General features: G+C 57.3%; 1 protein-coding gene across 2 annotated transcripts; it reads left to right on the top strand.

Moving 5' to 3' along the window:
- The first annotated feature begins 309 nt into the window (after positions 1-309).
- TYK2 (tyrosine kinase 2) lies at positions 310-20202 on the top strand. 2 transcript variants are annotated; one of them, XM_019427753.2, is made up of 24 exons: positions 314-1183; positions 1449-1664; positions 6574-6697; positions 6829-6976; positions 7329-7492; positions 9083-9449; positions 9850-10047; positions 10147-10304; positions 12156-12264; positions 12356-12545; positions 12624-12727; positions 12812-12994; positions 13080-13167; positions 14094-14221; positions 15104-15239; positions 15323-15477; positions 16217-16367; positions 16794-16891; positions 17159-17351; positions 17681-17799; positions 18133-18305; positions 18520-18637; positions 19070-19180; positions 19266-20202. In XM_019427753.2, exons 2-24 carry the CDS (start codon positions 1469-1471, stop codon positions 19398-19400), a joined length of 3546 nt encoding a protein of 1181 aa, XP_019283298.2. In that variant the 5' UTR covers positions 314-1183; positions 1449-1468; the 3' UTR covers positions 19401-20202. The 2 variants fall into 2 exon arrangements, 1 of the variants encoding a protein (XP_019283298.2); XR_002074653.2 differs by lacking the exons at positions 18133-18305; positions 19266-20202 and having other exon boundaries at positions 310-1183.
- The last annotated feature ends 406 nt before the right edge of the window (positions 20203-20608 follow it).

Raw genomic sequence — 20608 nt, 5'->3', positions numbered from 1 at the left:
ACCTGCGACGGGTCACAGCGGCGGCCAATGACTATGCCCATTTCAGGTGGCCAATAGGAGGCGGTGTCTCGGCGGCAATTTGGCGGCGCCTCCCTTGGCTGTGGGGCGGGGTCCCGGGTCCTAGCCAGAGTCCGGGAAAGGGTGAGCCAGGTGCCGCCGGGAGGTCTTCTAGAGGGAAGCGGCCGGCGGGAGGCGCGGCTGGAGGCGGGGAGCGGGCGGAGGGGGAGAGGGGGTTGCGGGGAGGGGAGGGGGGAGTGGCTGCGCTTGGCCGGTGGGCGGGCGGGGCGGGGGACGGTGAGGATAGCAACACCCGCTGCCTTGTGACTGGTCAATGGTGGGTGCACCTCGTGGTTCCTACCCCTGCCAGCGAAGTTTCGAGGTTTGGGTGTTTGTTTGGGTGGGGGTGGGGGGGGCGGTGCGGACTTCCTGGGTGGAGACCTCCAACCCCATTTGCAAAGCTGGCTCTGGACCCGGTGGGAATGAGGAAGGAGGAAATGGACGTCCCCACCATATTTTCTCAAATGTTAACACATAATAATAGCGAATATTTATTAAGTACTTACAGCCTGCCAGGCCCTGTGCTGAGCGCCCTCCCTGCCTCATCTCATTGAATCCTCCCAACAACGCTTTGAGGGAGGAGAGGCTGTTATATGCCCATTTTCCAGATGAGGAAACAGGCTCAGAGAGGGGCTGATTGCTGAGGAATCTGACATTGTGCTATGACGACGTTCTCTTCTCCGGATCACTGTTTATCTTAAAACTGGAGGACTTGGAGGCCTGAGGCCCGGGCCTGGCTCCAGAAAAAACCCCACAGCTGGACTGAAGGGAGAAAATGAAACACAACCTGTCCTAGGCTCAGGGGAGTCGGCAGTACCTGGGGTTACTCACCGGGGTAGATGTGGGAGGCAGGAATCTTGGCCTGTAAGAGAAGGACGATGGAAGCAATAATAATGGTTTTATTCTTGTTTTTGTCATATTTGTTATTTTTTCATGCCTGCGTTAAAGGCTGAGCTGTGATGTTACAACCATCTTTTCATGGCAATCCTCCCAACATCTCCATTTTCCAATGGGGAAACTGAGGCCCAGTGTGGCTAAGTGCCTTGTCTGATTTGACACGGAGAGATCCAAGATTTGCCCCCCTGGTCTGTTTCACCACACCTGCCTGCCTGTTGATTTTGGGAAGGTGGGTTCAAAACAGGTTTTTATATTGGTGCAAACCTGTCCAATAAAGGGGTTCATTATTGTTCATGACAGATCTAATGGGTGCGGGCATGTTCTCTAACTCCATCAAACAGATGTAGAAACGGGCTCAGGGAGGGGAATTGGGTGTCTGAGGTCATACAGAGAGGGGGTTCCAGAATCTTCCCCTCAGGCCTCAGCCTGGATGAGTGGAAGGTTGAGGGGACGTCAGGTCAAGGTCTGGGGGCTGATGGCCTGTCTCTTCCCAGCCAAGCCAGCTGTCAAGAGCATGCCTCTGTGCCGTTGGGGTGCCACCACCAGGGACAGCAGGCCTGATGGGGATGAGGCTCAGCCCATGGTCTCCAGGGGAGGCCTAAAGGTCCTTCTGCACTGGGCTGGCCCTGATGGCGGGGACCCCTGGGTCACCTTCAGCGAGGCCACACTGACCGCAGAGGAGGTCTGCATCCACATCGCACACAAAGTCGGTGAGTCTGGGGCATCGGCCATGTGGTGGGGGTGGGGGGTGAGGGTGCTGAGAGCAGCAGCTGGGCCCATCCATCCATCCATCCTTCTGCCCATTCGAATATTCAGCAGACATCGAGTGAGGAACTGTAGTGTGCCAGCCCCAAATCACCGCCTTTGGAGAGCTGATATTCCAATAGGAAAACCAGCAAGGAACACAATGAATAGGAAACAGCAGAGATGGCTGATGGAGAAAAATTAAAAATTCAGGAAAGGCCACTTGGCTGGCTCAGTTGGTAGAGCATGTGACTCTTGACCTCAGGGTTGTGAGTTCAAGCCCCAGGTTGGGTGTAGAGATTACTTAAGAAAAAAAAATCAGGGGCGCCTGGGTGGCTCAGTCGGTTAAGCGGCCAACTTCGGCTCAGGTCATGATCTCGCGGTCCGTGAGTTCGAGCCCCGCGTCGGGCTCTGTGCTGACAGCTCAGAGCCTGGAGCCTGTTTCGGATTCTGTGTCTCCCTCTCTCTGACCCTCCCCTGTTCATGCCCTGTCTCTCCCTGTCTCAAAAATAAATAAAACGTAAAATAAATAAATAAATAAATAAATAAATAAAACGTTTAAAAAAAATTTAAAAAAAAATTAGGAGAGAGGGAGGGAGCCACAGGGATGTCTAGGGGGAGATGGTACACGACAGAGGGAACCGCATGTGCAAAAGCCCTGAGGTGGGAATTTGCCAGAGACAGCAAGGAGGCCGACATGCCTGTAGCAGAGTGAGTGGAGGGGAGGCAGGACTAAGCGAGGGCAGGGAGGTGATGGGGACAGGTCAGGCAGGGCTTGGTGGGCCTCAGGGAGGACTTGGGACTTTACCCCAAGTGAGGTGGTTGCTATGGAGGACCGTGAACAAAGGAGGGACGTGACTGGACTCAGGTATCCTAGGTGCTCTCTGGCTGCTCTGTGGGGAATAGACTGGTGGAGGAGGGTGGGTGCGGGGAGACCAGGGTGGCGGTGACCTCCAGCTGGGGGAGATGGGGGAGAGGTCAGCCAGGGCTAGATCTTACGGTGCCTTAAATGCCAGAGGGAGGAGTTCATAGTTTACGCTTTCCTCCCGAGAGCCGTAAGGAACTATGGAATGGCTGAGAGCCTACAGTAGAAGTACCAAATGTAATTTTTTGGGAAAGTTTGATTTATTTATTTATTTTGAGAGAGAGAGAGAGAGAACGTGCATGAGCAGTGAAGAGGGGCAGAGGGGGAGAGAGAGAAAGAGAGAGAATCCCAAGCAGGCTCCATGCTCAGCATGGAGCCCAATGTGGGGCTTGATCCCACAACCCCGGGAACATGACCCGAACCTAGTCAAGAGTCAGTCGCTTGAGGGCGCCTGGGTGGCTCCGTCGGTTAAGCGTTCCACTTCAGCTCAGGCCATGATCTCACAGTCCGTGGGTTCGAGCCCCGCATCAGGCTCTGTGCCGACAGCTTGGAGCCTGGAGCCTGCTTTGGATTCTGTGTCTCCCTCTCTCTCTCTGCGCCTCCCCCACTCGCGCTCTGTCTCTCCCTCAAAAATAAAATAAAAACATTTTTTAAAAAAATTAAAAAAAGAGAGAGACGCTTAACCAACTGAGTCACCCAGGTGCCCCCAAAAGTGTAATTTCTTCTTCCAGAGAAGGAGAAGGTCTGTCCAGTGGGACTTTGCTTATTGGCCCCGTCTTCCAGGAAATTCTCTCAAACCTCCTTACCCACAGTCTGATGGGGGCCTAATGGTGGATATCTATCACACGTTGCACTTTCCCATTGGTGGCCGATTCTTCAAGAGCTCAGACAGGAGTGCCGGGTGATGTGACGCATGCCTGGCAGAAGGAACAGGATTTGTAAAGGGCCCAGACAGCCTGATCTTTGGAGGAAGCAAAAGACCTTAAGAGGGACTACATTGTGAGTTCTAAGAATTTGGTAAGGGAAGTAGGAATTGAAAGCGGAACCTTATTTGTCAGGATCCAGGTCATGGTTATTCTGTGCTGAGGGGGTTGGGCTTTCTCATGGGGCAATGGGGAGCCGTGGAAAGTTCAAGCCAGAGAGCAAAACAGATTGGTTCTTTAGGAAGCTGTCTCTCAGGGAGGCATTCTCCTTCTGCGGGAGGCAGTACACTTGGACACAGCGACCTTGAGCGATTTGCATCATCCCACACAGTTCCACTCCTAGATGGGTACTTTACGGTCGCTCCGCTCATATGTTTTAGGAGACGCGTTCCAGAATGTTTGGAGCTGCTTCATTTATTTTAGTGAAGGATGGGAGGCTGTCTCAGAGTCCCTCTGTAGGAGAATGCATAAATTGCAGTCAGGTTGAATGCTGAAATGTTCTATAGTCAGGAAAAAGGAATTTCACCAAAGTTACACATGTCATGTGGGAAGTTTTTTTTTTTAATTTATTTAAGAGATTTTTGATGTTTATTTATGTTTGAGAGAGAGGGAGAGGGAGAAAAAATGTGAATGGGGGAGGGACAGAAAGAGAAGGAGACACAGAATCTGAAGCAGGCTCTAGGCTCTGAGCGGTCAGCCCAGAGCCCGATGCGGGGCTCGAACTCATGGACTGCGAGATCATGACCTGAGCTGAAGTCGGATGCTCAACCGACTGAGCCACCCAGATGCCCCATTTTTTATTTTAATTTTTATTTATTTTTTAATCTCTACACCTAACACCGGGCTACAAACTCATGACCCCGAGATCAAGAGTCACACGCTCTACCAACTGAGCCAGCCAGGCACCCTTCATGTGTGAGGTTTTAAAACCTATTGTAACTTGAAAAAGCAGGGGCACCTGGGGGTTTAGTCGATTAAGCATCTGACTTTGGCTCAGGTCGTGATCTCGCCCTTCCGAGTTCAAGCCCCGCATTGGGTTTGCGGCTGTCAGCGCAGATCCCACTTTGGATCCTCTCTCTCCCCTCTCTCTCAGAAATAAATAAACATTAAACAAAAAAATAAGAGGGGAGCCTGGGTGGCTCAGTTGGTTACGTGTCCAAATTTGGCTCAGGTCATGATCTCGTGGTTCGTGAGTTGGAGCCCCGTGTCGAGCTCTGGGCTGACAGCTCAGAGCCTGGAGCCTGCCTCAGATTCTGTGTCTCCCTCTCTCTCTGCCCCTCCCCGCTCATGCTCTGTCTCTCCCTCCTTCAAAAATAAATAAACGTTAAAAGGGCAGGATGCCTGGGTAGCTCAGTTGGCTAAGCGTCCGACTTTGGCTCAGGTCATGATCTCACGGTTTGTGGGTTTAACCCCCACGTAAGCTGTCAGCTCAGAGCCTAGAGCCTGCTTCGAATTCTGTGTCTCTGATTCTGTGTCTCTGTCTCTCTCTACCCATCCTCTGCTCGTGCTCTGTCTCTCTCTCTCTCTCTCTCTCTCTCTCTCAAAAAATGGATAAAGGTTAAAACAATTTTTTTTAAACTTTTTTTAACGTTTATTTATTTTTGAGACAGAGAGAGACAGAGCGTGAACGGGGGAGGGTCAGAGAGAGAGGGAGACACAGAATCTGAAACAGGCTCCAGGCTCTGAGCCATCAGCCCAGAGCCCGACGCGGGGCTCGAACTCACGGACCGCGAGATCGTGACCTGAGCCGAAGTCGGCCGCTTAACCGACTGAGCCACCCAGGCGCCCCTAAAACAATTTTTTAAATAAATAAAAATTTTAAAAAGGAAAAGAAAATTGTAGGGGCGCCTGGTTGGTTTAGATGGTTAAGCCTCCAACTCTTGGTTTCGTCTCAGGTCAGGATCTCACAGTTTGTGGGTTCAAGCCCTGCACTGACAGCGCGGAGCCTTCTTAGGATTCTCTCTCCCTCTCTCAGCCCTTCCCTGGCTGCTCACTCGCTCGCTCGCTCTCTCTCAAAAAATAAATAAACATTAAAAATTGAAAAAAAAACAAATTCTAGAAAGACACCTATAGTGTAATATTAGATTTAGAGCTTATAACGCTTGAGACTAGGTCATAGAGGATATGGAAATGATAAACTCTGTTTCAGGAGTATGGGTACCTCTTTACAGGAGGAGAAAGGAAGAGAATGTAGGCAGAGGCTTCCATTGTAGCAGTCAAGTTTTAGGTCTTTATCTTGTCTCTGTACTCTGGTGATCATAAATGATTCCGGATGGACTATCTTAGATGAAAATATTAAGTGACGTGTGTAAAAGGATGCCTTGGGTGGCCGGTGTGGGAAACAACAGCAAGTCTGGAGGCTGGACTAGGGCTGGGCTTTGGATCGGAAGGAACCCGGGGAGATTGGAGGATGCGGACAGAACAGGCCTTGTGACCCGTCTGATGTGGGGTGCTGGGGGGGAGTTGAGGACAAGGACCAAGTCCTAGTTTAAAGAACTGGGCAGACAAGAGGCGGGTCTGGGGACCTGAGACAAGATCTCTTCGAAACAAGGCACATCTAAGAGGGCTCTGGCATCCAGGGGGAGACAGCCAGGAGGCAGGTGGCTCTTCCCCCGGGGCTGGAGTTCAGAGCGAGACCAGGCAGAGTGCCAGCAGTTTGTAGAGTTGGGTGGGTCAGTCTAGGATAGGTTCTCGCTCTAGGAATGGCAGCCTCCCAAATTTTCCTGGGTCAAGGGCAGCAAAGGTTTACCTAAAATCTAATGCAGGTTGAATGATTCACTTCTATCTTGTAGCTTCGGCACAAGGGGTCTCCACCACCCCTGTGACAGGGAAGATGCGAGACAGTTTATTTCCTGGCCTGGGAATCTGCGTCTCCCTTCCGCCAACATCCCGTTGTCCAGAAACCAGGATAGGAAATCTTGTCTGTGAAGCCGCAGCATGGTCAACATGTTGCATTGCGCTCGATGTGCAGGAGGAGCAGAGGGGAGGGAGGGGAGGGAGGGGAGGGGAGGGCCGGGCCTATGAGGGGGTCCACAAGGCAGATGGCAGCAGCTGCGGACTCCTCATCTTGTTTCTTCCCTGTTCCAGGCATCACTCCATCCTGCCTCAATCTCTTCGCCCTCTTTGATGCCCAGGCCCAGGTGTGGCTGCCCCCAAACCACATCTTGGAGGTCTCCAGAGACATGAACCTGACATTGTACTTCCGCATGAGGTGGGTGAAGGCCCCTCGGAAGTCTCGCCCCCTTTTGTTCTGCCCCCCTCGTTCCCCGCTCCCCACCTTCCTGGAGCTGATCTGAGTCCACGCTAAGGCCCCAGCTGTTCCCCCTCCCTCCCCTCTTGCAGGTTTTATTTCCGGAACTGGCACAGCATGAATCCTCAGGAGCCGGCCGTGTACCGCTGTGGGCCCACCAGGGCCAAGTCTTCCTCGGAACAGGCAGAGCAGGGCGTGCAACTCCTGGACCCAGCCTCCTTTGAGTACCTCTTTGAGCAGGTGTGTGCAGGGCTGCTGGGGACGTGGGGCTGTTTGTGAGGGACTCAGGGGTAGCTGAGGAGCCCCACTTCCCTCCCCAGTTCACTAAAGCGAATAGGTTTCAGCCCTTGCCGTCTGGGATCCTTTGGCTGTCTGAACCAAAGGGTTCTGAGACAGGATTGCGTGGGAGAGAGTGCTGTGATCAATTAGTGATGTCTGCCACAGGCCGAGGGTGGGGCAGAGGAGGCATGTCTGCTGCGTATTTGGCCTTTCCAGAAAATGGGGGTTCCCTCCCATCCCGAAAGTGGACAGAAGCCAGAGAGGGAACAGGTTTTCATGCCTCCCTTTCTGCCCGCTCCCCCCACCCACCCAGGGCAAGCACGAGTTTGTGAATGATGTGGCACCACTGTGGGAGCTGTCGAGCGAGGAGGAGATCCACCATTTTAAGAACGAGAGCCTGGGCATGGCCTTTCTGCACCTCTGCCACCTCGCCCTTTGCCATGGTATCCCCCTGGAGAAGGTGGCCAAGAAGATCAGGTGTCCGGGAATGGGGCGGGGACAGGTATCTGGGAGTCACGGTAGACCTTGCATCCTGCAACGTCTTCATTCGGCAAACGCTTGTTCAGTGCCTGCCGTATGCTGGCGCTGGTGCCGGGTGCCGAGTGCCGAGGCCACAACAGTGAACGAGTCAGACAAACATCACTGTCCTCTCGGAGCTCACGTCTGGTCAAGGAGCCAGGCAGCACACAGAACGGCAAAAGCGAAAGGTCCAGGGTTTCAGGTGATGCTACACGCAGAGGGGAAAAAATTAAGCAGGAAGGGAGGAAGAAGGAGAAGGTAGCATTCAGATTCCAAGGTTTGAAGGAAGTGAAGGAGGGAGCGTGGTGCGTATCCGGGAGGAGGGCGTCCCGAACAGAGAGAACAGCCAGTGGGGAGACCCCGAGGCCTGGCAGATATGTTGGAGGATGTGTAGGTGGAGCAGAGTAAACTCGGAGAGTTCCTTAGAGTTCAAGGGGAGGAAGGACAGAGGAGCATGGGGAGCTGGGAGTGAGCTGTCCGCACTGCGCTCCATTGTTGTGAGGGCCTGGGTAATCCGGGTACACTGCCTGGAGGGGGCAGCGAGCGAAATGGATCCCACAAGACCAACAGTTCTTAAAGCACATGTCTTTCCATTTCTGTCATGTTATCACTCTGGAAGACCCAGGCTGGGACAACAAAGTCCAAGGTGCTTGGGAGCCCGGAGGGAGTACCCCCTCTAGCCTCGACATCAGAGAATGCTCCCTGGGAGAAGTGACATTTCTGCTAAGACCTGAAGTTTGAGTCAGCTTTGTCCAGATGTAGACTGTGTTGGCCAAGCATTCTAAGCAGAGGGAAAAGCGTACGCCAAGGCCCAGAGGCAGTAGGCGGCAGCAGCCTTCTTCTTGGAGATCTGAACTTGGAATATGGGGGCCTGAGTCCACCAGGCTGTAGTCAGGGGACCTTTCTCCCAAGGGCTCCAAGGAGCCCTGGGAAGCTTGGAAGTGGGGGCGAGAGGCAGCTAAAACCTCAAGCTTTTGGATCGCTCTGATCTAGGGGTGGGAGAGAGGGCTTGGGACATGGAGACTGAGGCTCAGAAATCTGTTAGCTAAGTGAGCTGTACTGGAGGTCAGATGCCGGACAGGCGGTGGGAGAAGAGGGGAGAGGATAAGGGTTTGTGAGGAGCAGAGGGGCCTCCCAGAGCTGTGCCTTTTGTCGATAATCATCATATCGGTGATAAAAACTAATCGTGACTTCTCCAGTAGTAACACCTGACGTTCACATAGGTCTTACCATGTGCCAGTCAGCAGCCCTCAGGCCTCAGGCCTGGAAGTGGGCCCTGTTTGATCCCACCCTATAAGAAGACCGAGCGCTTTAGGAGGTTGTCCAAGAGCTGGGATTTTAGCCCCATCGTCTGCTCCAGAATTCTGACACCGGCTGGCCTCCCTGTGCTGGCCCTGTATCGCGTTGCTCTCTTTCCCCCTGCACGACGGCCGGCCTGTTTTCTAGACGAGGCAGCTGAGGTTCGGAGAGGTTAGGCCGCTCACCCAGCGTGACGCGGCTCGGCCTGCAAGCGGGCTCCTGACCGGCCCTTCCTGGTTGCCCCCCCAGCTTCAAGGACTGCATCCCGCGCTCCTTCCGGCTGCAGCTCCGGCGGCACAACGCGTTAACACGGCTGCGCCTACGGAGACTCTTCCGCAGGTTTGTGCGGGCCTTCCAGCCGGGCCACGTCTCCCAGCCGGTCATCATGGTCAAGTACCTGGCCACGCTGGAGCAGCTGGCACCCCGCTTCGGCACGGAGCGCGTGCTCGTGTGCCGGCTGGAGGAGCAGGCCCAGGCCGTGGGGGACCCCTGCTACGTCCAGGACGGGGGCCAGTCCCCCCCGGAGCCTGGGCCTGAATTGGCCCCCGGACCCCCTACTCATGAGGTGCTGGTGACAGGCACGGGTGGCATCCGGTGGCGGCCAGTCCAGGCAGAGGTGAGCAGAGTGCCTCTTCCATCCGGGGGCCCAGGTGGCTGGGGCTGGGCTTCCTGCTCAGCCTTGGCCTCCAAGGGTGGCTGCCGTGAGCCCTTTCCCCACATGGCGCTGGGGTGTGTGTCCCCTGGGGTGGATTTTTGGGGAGCAGCCTCTGTCTCCCCCCTAGGGACCTACTTTCTGAGGTCTGCATCTCTGAGGGACCCTCGTCTGGTACCTGGGGGCGAGAGGGCTCGGCTCCCCCTCTCTTCCTCCCTGAGGTTCTGTCTTCTGGCGTGTGTGTCTCTTGGGGGAAGGTCTCCGTCCCATCTGTGACACGGGGACTTAGGGGGATGCCTGAGGAGCCTGTCCCCGGGAAAACTGTGCGGGGGACTAAGCTGGCACGGCCCTGCTGGGTTTCCAGGGTCCCAGTGGCGATGGTTGCAGCAGGAACCCCCGTGCTGGCCCATCAGGGAAGAAAAGCAAGGCCCAGGAGGTGGGCAACCAGCCAGTGGACAGGCCTCAGGAAGCGCCGTGGGCCTACTTCTGTGACTTCCAGGACATCACCCACGTGGTGCTGAAAGAGCGCCACGTCAGCATCCACTGTCAGGACAAGTGCCTGGTGGGGCCCTGGGGCTGCGGGCCTGAAGCGGGGCGCGGGGGGCGCGTCTGGTCTGCGATGGCTGCCTGACGTCCCCCCCACCCCCACCCCGGCCAGCAGGAGCTCACCCTGCCTTCCCGGGCTGTGGCCCTGTCCTTGGTGTCGCTGGTGGACGGCTATTTCCGCCTGACGGCCGACTCGAGCCACTACCTGTGCCGGGAGGTGGCCCCTCCGCGGCTGGTGATGAGCATCCGGGATGGCATCCACGGGCCCTTGCTGTGAGTGCTGGGAGGGCGGCTGGGTGACATGGGGCGACGTGGGGCTGCCAGCCGGGCCGCAAGCTCCAGGGACGGTGAGGCTTGAACGAGGTGTTTGTATCGAGGTCTTCGCGTGCGTTCACATTAGTGTGTGTGTGTGTGCTCACCTCCGTGTGAGAGTATACACGTGCGAGCAAGCCTTCCTGTCTTAGTACATACCTACGCGTGTGAGCGCAGCTGTGAGTGTGGCCGTGTGTAAGCACACACGTGCACATGCATCTGTGCCTATGGCGTCCATGTGTGTACACGTGTGTGCGTGCCCGTGGGTGCACACGTGTTCACCTGTGTGGGTGCATGTGTGGGAGTGGATGCACGTGTGCACGCCTCGGGTTACAGGGGGAGAGAGGGTGCCTGCCGCGGCGTGGGCACGTGTCATGACAGTACCTGGGTCTGGGACTGTCACCACACGTTTAACGGCTCTTTGGGCGTGCGGCTGTGTTTTATGATTGCATATAAAATCGTCATTGCCTGTTTTTACGTGACGGGACGGGTGATCTTTGTGGAGCTGTGGGTTGGACAAACGCTAGTGGCCCTTCACATACATGCGTGTTTACATCCCCACAGGTGTGTGTGTGTGTCCTGGTAATTGTAGGTCACTGTCTGTGCAATTCTGTTCGGACATACGGGGCCAAGGACGTCAAGTGTCAGTACTTAAGTGGTCCTCAGACACGCGTGTGGCCATCCTGCATGCTCCTGGGTCAGGGTTTGTGACTCGCGGTTCGTCTGTGCCTCATACCTGTGCCTGGGCGGTCCTGCGCCATCTGCGGCCCCGGGACGGGCCATCGAGGTGTCTAAGAGGTCCGACGGCTCGGAGCCTGGTCTCTACCCCAGAGGAGGGTGAAGCGGCCATCCCACCTCCTGAGGGCCGTGGCTGTGCCATGTCCCAGCCGATGTGCATGGCCACCCGTCCTGGGGTCCGGGGGCCGCATCGGCGTGTGTCCTGGTCTGTTTGGGCGGCTAGGACAGTAGCATTGGCTGAGTGACGTAGAGGCAACGGATGTTTGGTTCTCATAGTTCCGGAAGCCGGAAGTCCAAGTTCAAGGTGCAGGCAGGTCCGGTGTTCAGTTGAGAGCCCCGCCTCCTGGGTCATAGACAGCCCTCTGGCTGGGTCCTCACGTGGAAGGGGCAGGCGAGCTCTCTGAGGTCCTTCTATAAGGGCACTGATCTTATTCGTGGGCTTGCCACCCTCGTGACCTGATCACCTCCCAGAGGCCCCACTTCCTCACAGCGTCACCTTGGGGGTTAGGTTTCAGCACAGGAATTCCAGGGACACACGGACATTCAGTCTGTAGTAGCACGTGAGCCCCCACACGCATAGGTGTCTGGGCCTCTGTGGCTGCAGCCCACGTACTGCCTATCTGTGCTCACGACGTTGTCACCTCTGGGTCTGGGATATCGATGCCCCGTGCCACCACGTCATAACGGGTAAGCGGCTGCGTCTGTGACTGTTGTCCTATGAACGTGCGACAGACTATGTGCTGCGTGTCAAGGTGGCTGGCAGGGTGTGTGCCCATCCAGTGTCTGAATGCAGTTGACTGTCTGTGTGTGTGTTACCATGTTGGTGACACTGTCCAGCCGTTGTCACACATGAGCGTATGCCTCTTGTGGTACCTCTGTCGCCCCGGGAGTGTTCGTGTGCAAGACCGTGTTTAATTGGTACGTGTCTGTGTTCAGACTCAGCGTCTGCACGTAAGTGCCCGAGTCTGACATTTGTCAGGCTCGTTTGCCAGGGAGGTTTCGTGTGTCCTTGTGGCCAGGCGCGGGTCCAGCCGTACCCCGGGGTTCCCCGACACGCCCCCTTGTCTTCTACAGGGAGCCATTCGTGCTGGCCAAGCTGCGGCCCGAAGATGGCCTCTATCTCATCCACTGGAGCACCAGCCACCTCAACCGTCTCATCCTCACGGTGGCCCAGCGTGACCAGGTGGGCCTGGGGCGGGGGTCCCAGGCCGGGGCTGGGCGCGCTCCCTGCCTGGACCCCTGCTCACCGCCCCCACCCCTGCCACCTACCCCAGGCACCTGGCGGGCAGCAGCTGCACCTCCGTAAATTCCCCATTGAGCTGCGGGCCGGGAGCTTCGAGCTGGAGGGCTGGGACCGCTCCTTCCCGAGCGTGCGGGAGCTGCGCACCGCCCTGCAGGGCTGCTCGCTGCGGGTCGGGGACGACTGTTTCTCCCTGCGCCGCTGCTGCCTGCCACGGCCCGGAGGTATGGTACGGGGAGCCGTGGGGGGGGGGGGGCGTCTCCCCCCGTGCCAGCCCACGGTGATGTCACTTCAACCCCCAGAGCTCTCCAACCTCATCATCATGCGTGGGTCTCGGGCCAGCCCTGGGCCACTCAACCTCAGCCAGCTCAGCTTCCACCGCGTCTGCCAGGATGACATTACTCAGGTCCGTGCAGTCGGGGCTCCGGGGCACTGGGGAGGGCGGCCTCGAGCTGTTGTCATGGAGACGTTCTGTGCTTTGTCCCTCCAGCTGTCTCACTTGGGCCAAGGCACGAGGACCAATGTGTATGAGGGCATCTTACGGGTGGGGGAAAGAGGCCCCAAGGAGGGCACGGCAGATGGTGGGGACCCCCCCACGCCCAGTGGGGACCGTGGCCAGGAGCTACGAGTGGTACTCAAGGTGCTGGATCCCAGTCACCACGACATCGCCCTGGTGAGTGAGCACCGCCAGGGGCCAGGTGGCAGGATGGGGGGGACGGTCAGGGTCTGTGGCCACCTGACCTGCCCCACGTCCGTAGGCCTTCTACGAGACAGCCAGCCTCATGAGCCAGGTCTCCCACGTGCACCTGGCCTTTGTGCACGGCGTCTGCGTGCACGGCTCTGAGAGTGAGTGGGTCCCCCACCGCCCCCCGCTTTGCGGTCCCCACTTATACCCACTCCCTGGGTTGTACCCTGACCCTTGACCTGTGTCTTCACCCCTGACTCCACGCTCCACCTTGACTTATACCATGATCTCCAACTACACACCTCAAACTGTGGCTACTCGACCTTCAACCTGTACCCCACCCCCTGACTGTATCCCAACACTCACTTTGCATCCTCATCCCTGACTATACCTTGACTTTTCCCTCTACTCCAGTACCTGGCTGTACCCTAACCCTTGACCTACACCCTGACTCCTGGCTGGATCCCTAGCCCACCCACCACCTGACACCCCTAGTCCCCGGCATCTCTCGACTCTCTGACCCCACTGGCACTGTGACCCCACGCAGACACCGGCACCGTTGGGCTCCCCAGTCCTCCCAGATCTCTTGCCTCCGCCCCTACCTCTACCCCTACCCTGTGTGTACCTCAAAACTCCACGTCCAGGGTGACCCCAGCCAGTAGCCCCCACATTCTCACCCCCACCTGTCCATTTCTCTGGCTTTCCCTCCAACGCGGGTCTGCACCCCGTGAGTGCCCCAATCTGGTGGGATCCTGTCAGCCCTTATGATGCCCCTGTCTTAACCTCCACACCCCACTCGCCTGTACCCACCCCCAGTTCCCCAGTGACATCCTCACGTTGTCACTTTACGTGTCAGCTTTCCCCGGCCCCACCCTGGACTCAGATGCCAGCGTTCACCTCTGCCTCACCCTGCACCCACATTGCCTACCCTCCATCCCGCATTTCCCCTCACCCCAGCGTCACTCCCAAGTTGCCCCCCGGGCCTCTGTCCCGACACCTTCCCCACCCACAGTCCCAGCCCCCGTGTCCTACCACCTGTGCCCTGGAGGGTGGAGGCAGGTGGGCAGCCCCTGCTGGGCCTTTGCAGACATCATGGTGACAGAGTACGTGGAGCACGGACCCCTGGATGTGTGGCTGCGGCGGGAGAGGGGCCACGTGCCTGTGGCCTGGAAGGTGGCAGTGGCCCAGCAGCTGGCCAGCGCTCTCAGCTACCTGGTGCGTGCTCGTGGGTGGGGCCTGGGTCGATGGGAGCGCCAGGGTGGCCTCAGCATTGGGTGTGGAGGCCTCAACACGTTATTTAATCCACACACTGGCCCTGGGGGATCTTTCCATGAACGTGTCCTGCTCACACACCCCTGTGGCTCCCATCTCCCCCAAGAGAACACCTCACCTCTCTATAGTGTCTGAGATCCCGTGGGGCTTGGCCTCAGTGGCCTCTGTCACTCTTGCCATTCATCCCAGCTCCTCCTGGCCTAGTCACCCCAGTTTCCAGAGCACCTCTGTGTGCCAGGCTCTGTCCTCGTCCCTGAGGACACAATGGAGAGCAAAACAAAAGTCTCTGTCGTTAGGGAGCTGGGCACTTAGTTGGGAGGAACAAACAAATAATAATTAACTACATTGCATAGTGTTTTAGGAAGTCGTAAGAACTACGGGGGGGAAAGCAGGGTCTGAGGAAGAAGCAAAGGTTTAAATAGATGGGTGGGGGAAGGCCTCACTAAGGTGACCTGGCGGTGAGGAAGGGAGTCCCGAGGGTATCTGGGTAAGTGCATTCTGGGAAGAAGGAATAGCCAGCCTAGAGGCCCTGGGGAAAGAGCTCCCCGGGCTTGGTTAGAGGAGAGCAGTTGGACCTGACCGGAAGTTTGGCCCCAGCTCTGGGAAAACTGGAAGGACCTACTAGGTGCCTAGTGCAACCCGGTCCCAATGACCACGTATTTGGATCCCCACGATGACCATGATCGTTTTATGGGTTTTGTGGTGTATTTGACCTCGGTTATTTCTTTCACGTGGGCCGTCCCTGTGGAGACCACATGGATGGGACTGGGGGCAGCATCTACAGCGCCCCCCCCTTGGCCATGCCCCCTTTCCACCCTACCACAGGAAGACAAGAGCCTGGTTCATGGTAATGTGTGTGGCCGGAATATCCTGCTGGCACGGCTGGGACTGGCGGAGGGCACCAGCCCCTTTATCAAGCTGAGCGATCCCGGTGTGGGCCTGGGTGCCCTTTCCAGGGAGGGTGAGGACCCGGGCAGGGCTGGGTTCGGGGACAGGCTTCCCCCCGCTCTTTTCACCCTTGTTGACTTCTGACCCTGGCTCCAGAGCGGGTAGAGAGGATCCCCTGGACAGCCCCCGAGTGCCTGTCAGGTGGGGCCAGCACCCTAACCACTGCAGCTGACAAATGGGGCTTTGGTGTCACCCTCCTGGAGATCTGCTTCGATGGGGAGGCCCCTCTGCAGGGCCGCGGCCCTTCCGAGGTATGTCCAGGGCTTGTCTGGGTCCGTCCTATAAAGGGGATTGGCACTTCCAAGATGTCCAGAGGGCATGTTCGGGGTCCAGAGCTGCCTCCCCTCTGGCTGTGTGGCCTCGTATCTCCGGGGCTCCATCAGGTTATCCGTCACTTGGGGTTAACCAGTCCCTACGTCATAAAGTCGTGACGTACAGCAAATAAGTGACGTGTTTCGGTTTTAAGCAGAGCACCCGGGGCCGTGATGAGAGCAGCACAGGCTGTGGGGGTGAGGGAGTACCAGCGGACTCCCCGGAACCAGTTGGGGGGTCAGGCAAGGCTTCCCGGAGGAGGTTTAATCTAAGTGCAGAAATACTGCAGTGACCAGGCTCGGAAGCGCAGCCTAGGCCGAGGTCCCAGCATGTACGAAGGCCCCGAGGGTCTGGTGCGTTCAGATTGCTGCAGGAGCTTCCTGGAGGCAGACGGAGGAGGGGCTAGGCGCAGAGGTGGGTGGAAGCCAGGGCAGGAAGGGCCAAGTGTGAGGTGTTCGAGCACAGCACGCTCAGCTGGACTCGGGATCAAGTCCTGGCCCTGCAGTGGTGATCAAGTCTGCTTCCATTTGCCAAGCCTCAGCTGCCGCATCTGTAAAATGGGAGTGACAAGAACAAGGACCTAGCTTGCTCTGAGAGCTTGACTGTTCTTTTGGAGAAGGGGACCAGGAGTGGGGGTGAGGGGTGGGCACTGACTCCTGTGGGTCCCCTTCCTGGCAGAAAGAGTGCTTCTACCAGAAGCAGCACCAGCTTCCTCAGCCCTCATGCCCGGAGCTGGCCACACTCACCAGCCAGTGCCTGACCTATGAACCAGCTCAGCGGCCCTCCTTCCGCACCATCCTGCGTGACCTCACTCAGCTGCAGCCCCAGAGTGAGCCCCACCCCCTTGCTGGGACCCCTGCTTATGCCTGCATGGTGCACCTGAGGTTTCTGCACAGGGACTCAGCATGCGTGCCCGTTTCGAATGCACTTAAGGCTGTACGGATGCCTGTGCTCCCCTTAAAGTCTTATGTAGGGAGAGCCACAACCTCTTTGGACAAATTAGGCCCTTGCAGCAACTCTCTTGCTTTTGCGTTCTCTCTTGATGTAATACCCTTTACCCAATCTAAGAACTTCCAGGCGTCAGTTTTGATGCAGTCAGTTCTGTATTTTGGACAAGAAGTGGAATTTTGCAGCTGTTGCAAAAAAGTTTCCTTATATTTGAGATCAGATGCTGGGGGAGCAGACACCTGCTTTCTGTGCCTCCAAGTAGTTGGAAGAGTTAGGGGTCCAGTGACACCCACTGTGACTCTTCCAGATCTTGCTGACATCTTGGCTGTGAACCCCGACTCGCCTGCGTCAGACCCCACCGTTTTCCACAAGCGCTATTTGAAAAAGATCCGGGATCTGGGCGAGGTGAGGGGGCTGGGGCAGGGCCCGGACTGTCAAAAGCCCTCCTGGTGGAGTAAAAAGGGTTTGGGTCAGAAGTTAATATGGGTAGGGCCTGGCCTATGAGACCCGCAGCCTCAAAGGAGGCCCTGAGGATTTGAAAAGGAGGCCTAGGCCCCAAGGAGACCCCCTAACACGGAGTAGGTGGGGCCCAGGATTTTCCAAACAGACCCGATTGGAGTGGGTCCTGGGAAGCCGGGGTGGGGCCGACCCTCCTGCGTGCTCTGGGGCCAGGGTCATTTCGGCAAGGTCAGTCTGTATTGCTACGACCCGACTAACGACGGCACCGGCGAGATGGTGGCTGTGAAGGCCCTCAAGGCGGGCGGGGGCCCCCAGCTCCGCACTGGCTGGCGGCGGGAGATCGACATCCTGCGCACGCTCTACCACAAGCACATCGTCAAATACAAGGGATGCTGTGAGGACCAAGGTGGGCGGGGCTCGGTGGGCGGGGGCCAGCAGGGCCTGGCCAATTACAGCTTCTGACTGGAGGACGCCCTCGGGTGGGGTGGTTGCGCCGGGGCTGCCTGCTTCCCACCTTGGCCCGCAGCTGCGGCCAGGACGGCTGGGAGGGACCTTCGCTTCCGGCCCCCCGGGGACGTGGGGATGAGGTTTAGGCTGAGTTGTCCCACCTAAGGACCGGGCCTAGAGTGGCCGAGTCAGGGCCTCGCCTGGGGTGGGGCGGGGGCGCTGCGGGCTCGGGATGGGCGGCCCCCGGCCCCGGGCTCCATCCCCGCCCCGCCCCGCCTTCTGCATCAGGAGAGAAGTCGGTGCAGCTGGTTATGGAGTACGTGCCTCTGGGCAGCCTCCGGGACTACCTTCCCCGGCACAACGTCGGACTGGCCCAACTGCTACTCTTCGCCCAGCAGATCTGTGAGGTGGGCCAGTGGCCCCTCCTCTTTGGCCTGGCCTGAGGGTCCCATACAGTCGGCTCACCAGTCCCCAGGCCTGGGCCGGCTCCCCACGTCCCCAGTTTCCATTCGCCTGGAATCTCTGTGCCCACTTGGGCACACCCGGCAGCCCAGTCCCTCCCGATTGTCCCACCCCTGCCATCACCTCTCCTCCCTTTTGCTGGGCTCCGCTTGCCATCCTGCCTGCTCCTGCACCTGCTCCCCGCCATCCTGACCTGATCGCCCCCTCCCCTCCTGATCCTGGTCAAGACTCCTCAGGCTCTACCCCGCCCCACTGATCCCGGCTCCCCCTCCCCCCAGGGCATGGCCTACCTTCATGCACAGCACTACGTCCACCGAGACCTGGCTGCCCGCAACGTGCTGCTGGACAACGACAGGCTGGTCAAAATCGGGGACTTTGGCCTAGCCAAGGCTGTGCCTGAAGGCCATGAGTACTACCGCGTGCGCGAAGATGGGGACAGCCCCGTATTCTGGTGACCAGACAGGACCAGATGAAGTGGGGTGTCAGGGTCACCTGGGGCCGACGGGGGAAGGAGATAGATGCTGGGGTCTCAGATGACAGGGTCTGATCCCAGTGAAATTGCCCCCCCACCCCGGTGGGGCCCTAACTGGGACCAGAGAGCTCCCGAGCCCCAGGTAAGACTCTAACCTGGTTTGGCCCAAGGCCTGAGTGCCCCATCCCCCCAGGTATGCTCCAGAGTGCCTGAAGGAGTGTAAGTTCTACTATGCATCTGACGTCTGGTCCTTCGGGGTCACCATGTATGAGCTGCTGACCTACTGTGACTCCAGCCAGAGCCCCCCTTCGGTGAGAGACAGGCCCTCAGCCCCACCCCATTCCAGAGGAGTTAGAAAGACATGCATTGGATTCCCAGCCCCTCCACTTTAGCAAGGGTTTAATCCCTAATCCCATGGGGTTCAAGCCACACGTTGGATTTAGAGATTACTTAAAAGTCTTTAAAAAAAAAAAAAAAGATTCTGGATAGATAAAAACAGTTTGTAGAGAGACTTAATAGCAAACACCTGTTTCAGACTTCCTCTACGAATGTTAGTTACCTAACTTCTACAGTAACCCCAGCGGTAGATGTTACTGCCCCCTTTTACAGGTGGGTAAACCAAGGCCCAGGGAGATGAAGTCATAAGTGTAAAGTTCTGCCCCAAGAAGCAGCAGAGGTGGGGCTAGAAGCCTCTGTCTAGGCAGACACACCTCCTGAATAGACCTTGTCTTGTTTGGGGGTAGAAATTCATCGAGCTCATAGGCCTCACCCAAGGGCAGATGACGGTGCTGAGGCTCACTGAGCTGCTGGAACGAGGGGAGAGGCTGCCGCGGCCAGAGAAATGCCCTTGCGAGGTGAGCCCTCTCTCCCCCCATTCACCTCCCCGTCAGCCGGCTGCAGAAAGAGCAGCCGCCACATTTCCAGTACTTTCCTCCCCAGATCTACCTCCTCATGAAGAACTGCTGGGAGGCAGAGGCCTCATTCCGCCCCACTTTCCAGAACCTCATCCCCATTCTCAAGACGGTCCAGGAGAAATACCAAGGCCAGGCCGCCTCAGTGTTCAATGTGTGCTGAAGCCTCTACCACCAGCTCTCAGGGCATTGGAGCAGACACCCAGGAGAGGGGCTCCCCGCCCCGAGAGGATCCCAAGGGGGAGAGGTCGGCCTCACCATTCCCTGTGCCTTATTCTGTCTGGAGACCCCACCTCTGTGAACGGACTTTCCTTATGTCTTAGTCCACTCGGGTTGCTTTACCAACACCTCTGGTGAGGGCGCTCACCAGCAAATGTATTTCTGACAGCTCTGGAGGCTGAGACATCCAAGATCAAGACACCAGCATGGTCACATTCTGGTGAAGGCCCTCTTGGTTCGTAGCCCACACCTGCTGGCTGTGTCCTCACAGGGTGAGAGAGGGCTAGGGAGCTCTCTGGAGTCTCTTTTGCAAAGACGCTTCTGAAGGTTCCACCCTCATGATCTAGCAGCTGCCAAAGGCCCACCTCCTAATACCATCACACTGAGCATTAGGATTTCAACGTAAGGATTCTGATGGGCGCTTGGGCGGCTCAGCTGCTTAAGCATCCGACTCTTGATCTCAGCTCAGGTCTTGATCTCGGGGTTGTGAATTCAAGCCCTGCGTTGGGCTCTGCACCAGGCGTGAAGCCTACTTTAAAAAAAATTTTTTTGAGGGGATGCACACCTTCAGACTATAGCACTTTCCGTGGTTATGAGCCTGGGGCAGACCCCTGAGGGACCCAGGACCAGCAAGGACCTACTCAGGCCTTCGAATCCGATTTTTTTACCTCCCCGCCTCCCCCGCCAGCTCCTACCCTTAGGACCCACCATTTCCGCTAGCTGGTAATAAACTCCTATTTTCTCTGCTGGAGGCTGTGGTCCTTGGGCCCTTCTGCAAACACCTTGGGCAGCAGGTGTTTGCACCCCTGGGGATTGCAGCCGGAGCAAAGTTTCTGCAGAAAAAAACCTGGCTGAACTCTTTAAGCTTTGTTCACCTCGGAATCACCAGCAAGCAGCAGGCCAGTACCTGGAACACAGAGGGCCCTCAATAACTACTTGCTAAATAGGTGAATTGCGGGGGGGGGGGGGCGGGGGACAGGGAGGACATGCCACGTAGATGAGTGCCAGACCTACCCTTTCCTCCCCTGTGTGACTTCAGGTGAATGGCTTTCCCTCTCTGGGCCTTATTCCTCAACTATGACCTGGGGGTGGTCATGCTCACCACTGCAGGGGACTAATGTAAATAGCTAATGAGGTCCTTCATGTCAGACT

The sequence above is a fragment of the Panthera pardus genome, unplaced genomic scaffold (genome assembly GCF_024362965.1).
Source record: "Panthera pardus isolate Hobbes unplaced genomic scaffold, ASM2436296v1 HiC_scaffold_8, whole genome shotgun sequence".
Lineage (NCBI taxonomy): Eukaryota > Metazoa > Chordata > Mammalia > Carnivora > Felidae > Panthera > Panthera pardus.
Note: the sequence above shows the minus strand (reverse complement) of the source record. Positions and strands in the feature narration are given on the sequence as shown.

What these genes read in the sequence shown, in the direction of transcription:
- TYK2 (XM_019427753.2), top strand. Translation starts at nt 1,469, where the DNA reads ATGCCTCTGTGCCGTTGGGGTGCCACCACCAGGGACAGCAGGCCTGAT. An exon ending in GGGTGCCCTTTCCAGGGAGG is followed by an intron (nt 15,240 to 15,322) that starts GTGAGGACCCGG and finishes CCCTGGCTCCAG; the next exon opens with AGCGGGTAGAGAGGATCCCC. An exon ending in AGGGCCGCGGCCCTTCCGAG is followed by an intron (nt 15,478 to 16,216) that starts GTATGTCCAGGG and finishes CCTTCCTGGCAG; the next exon opens with AAAGAGTGCTTCTACCAGAA.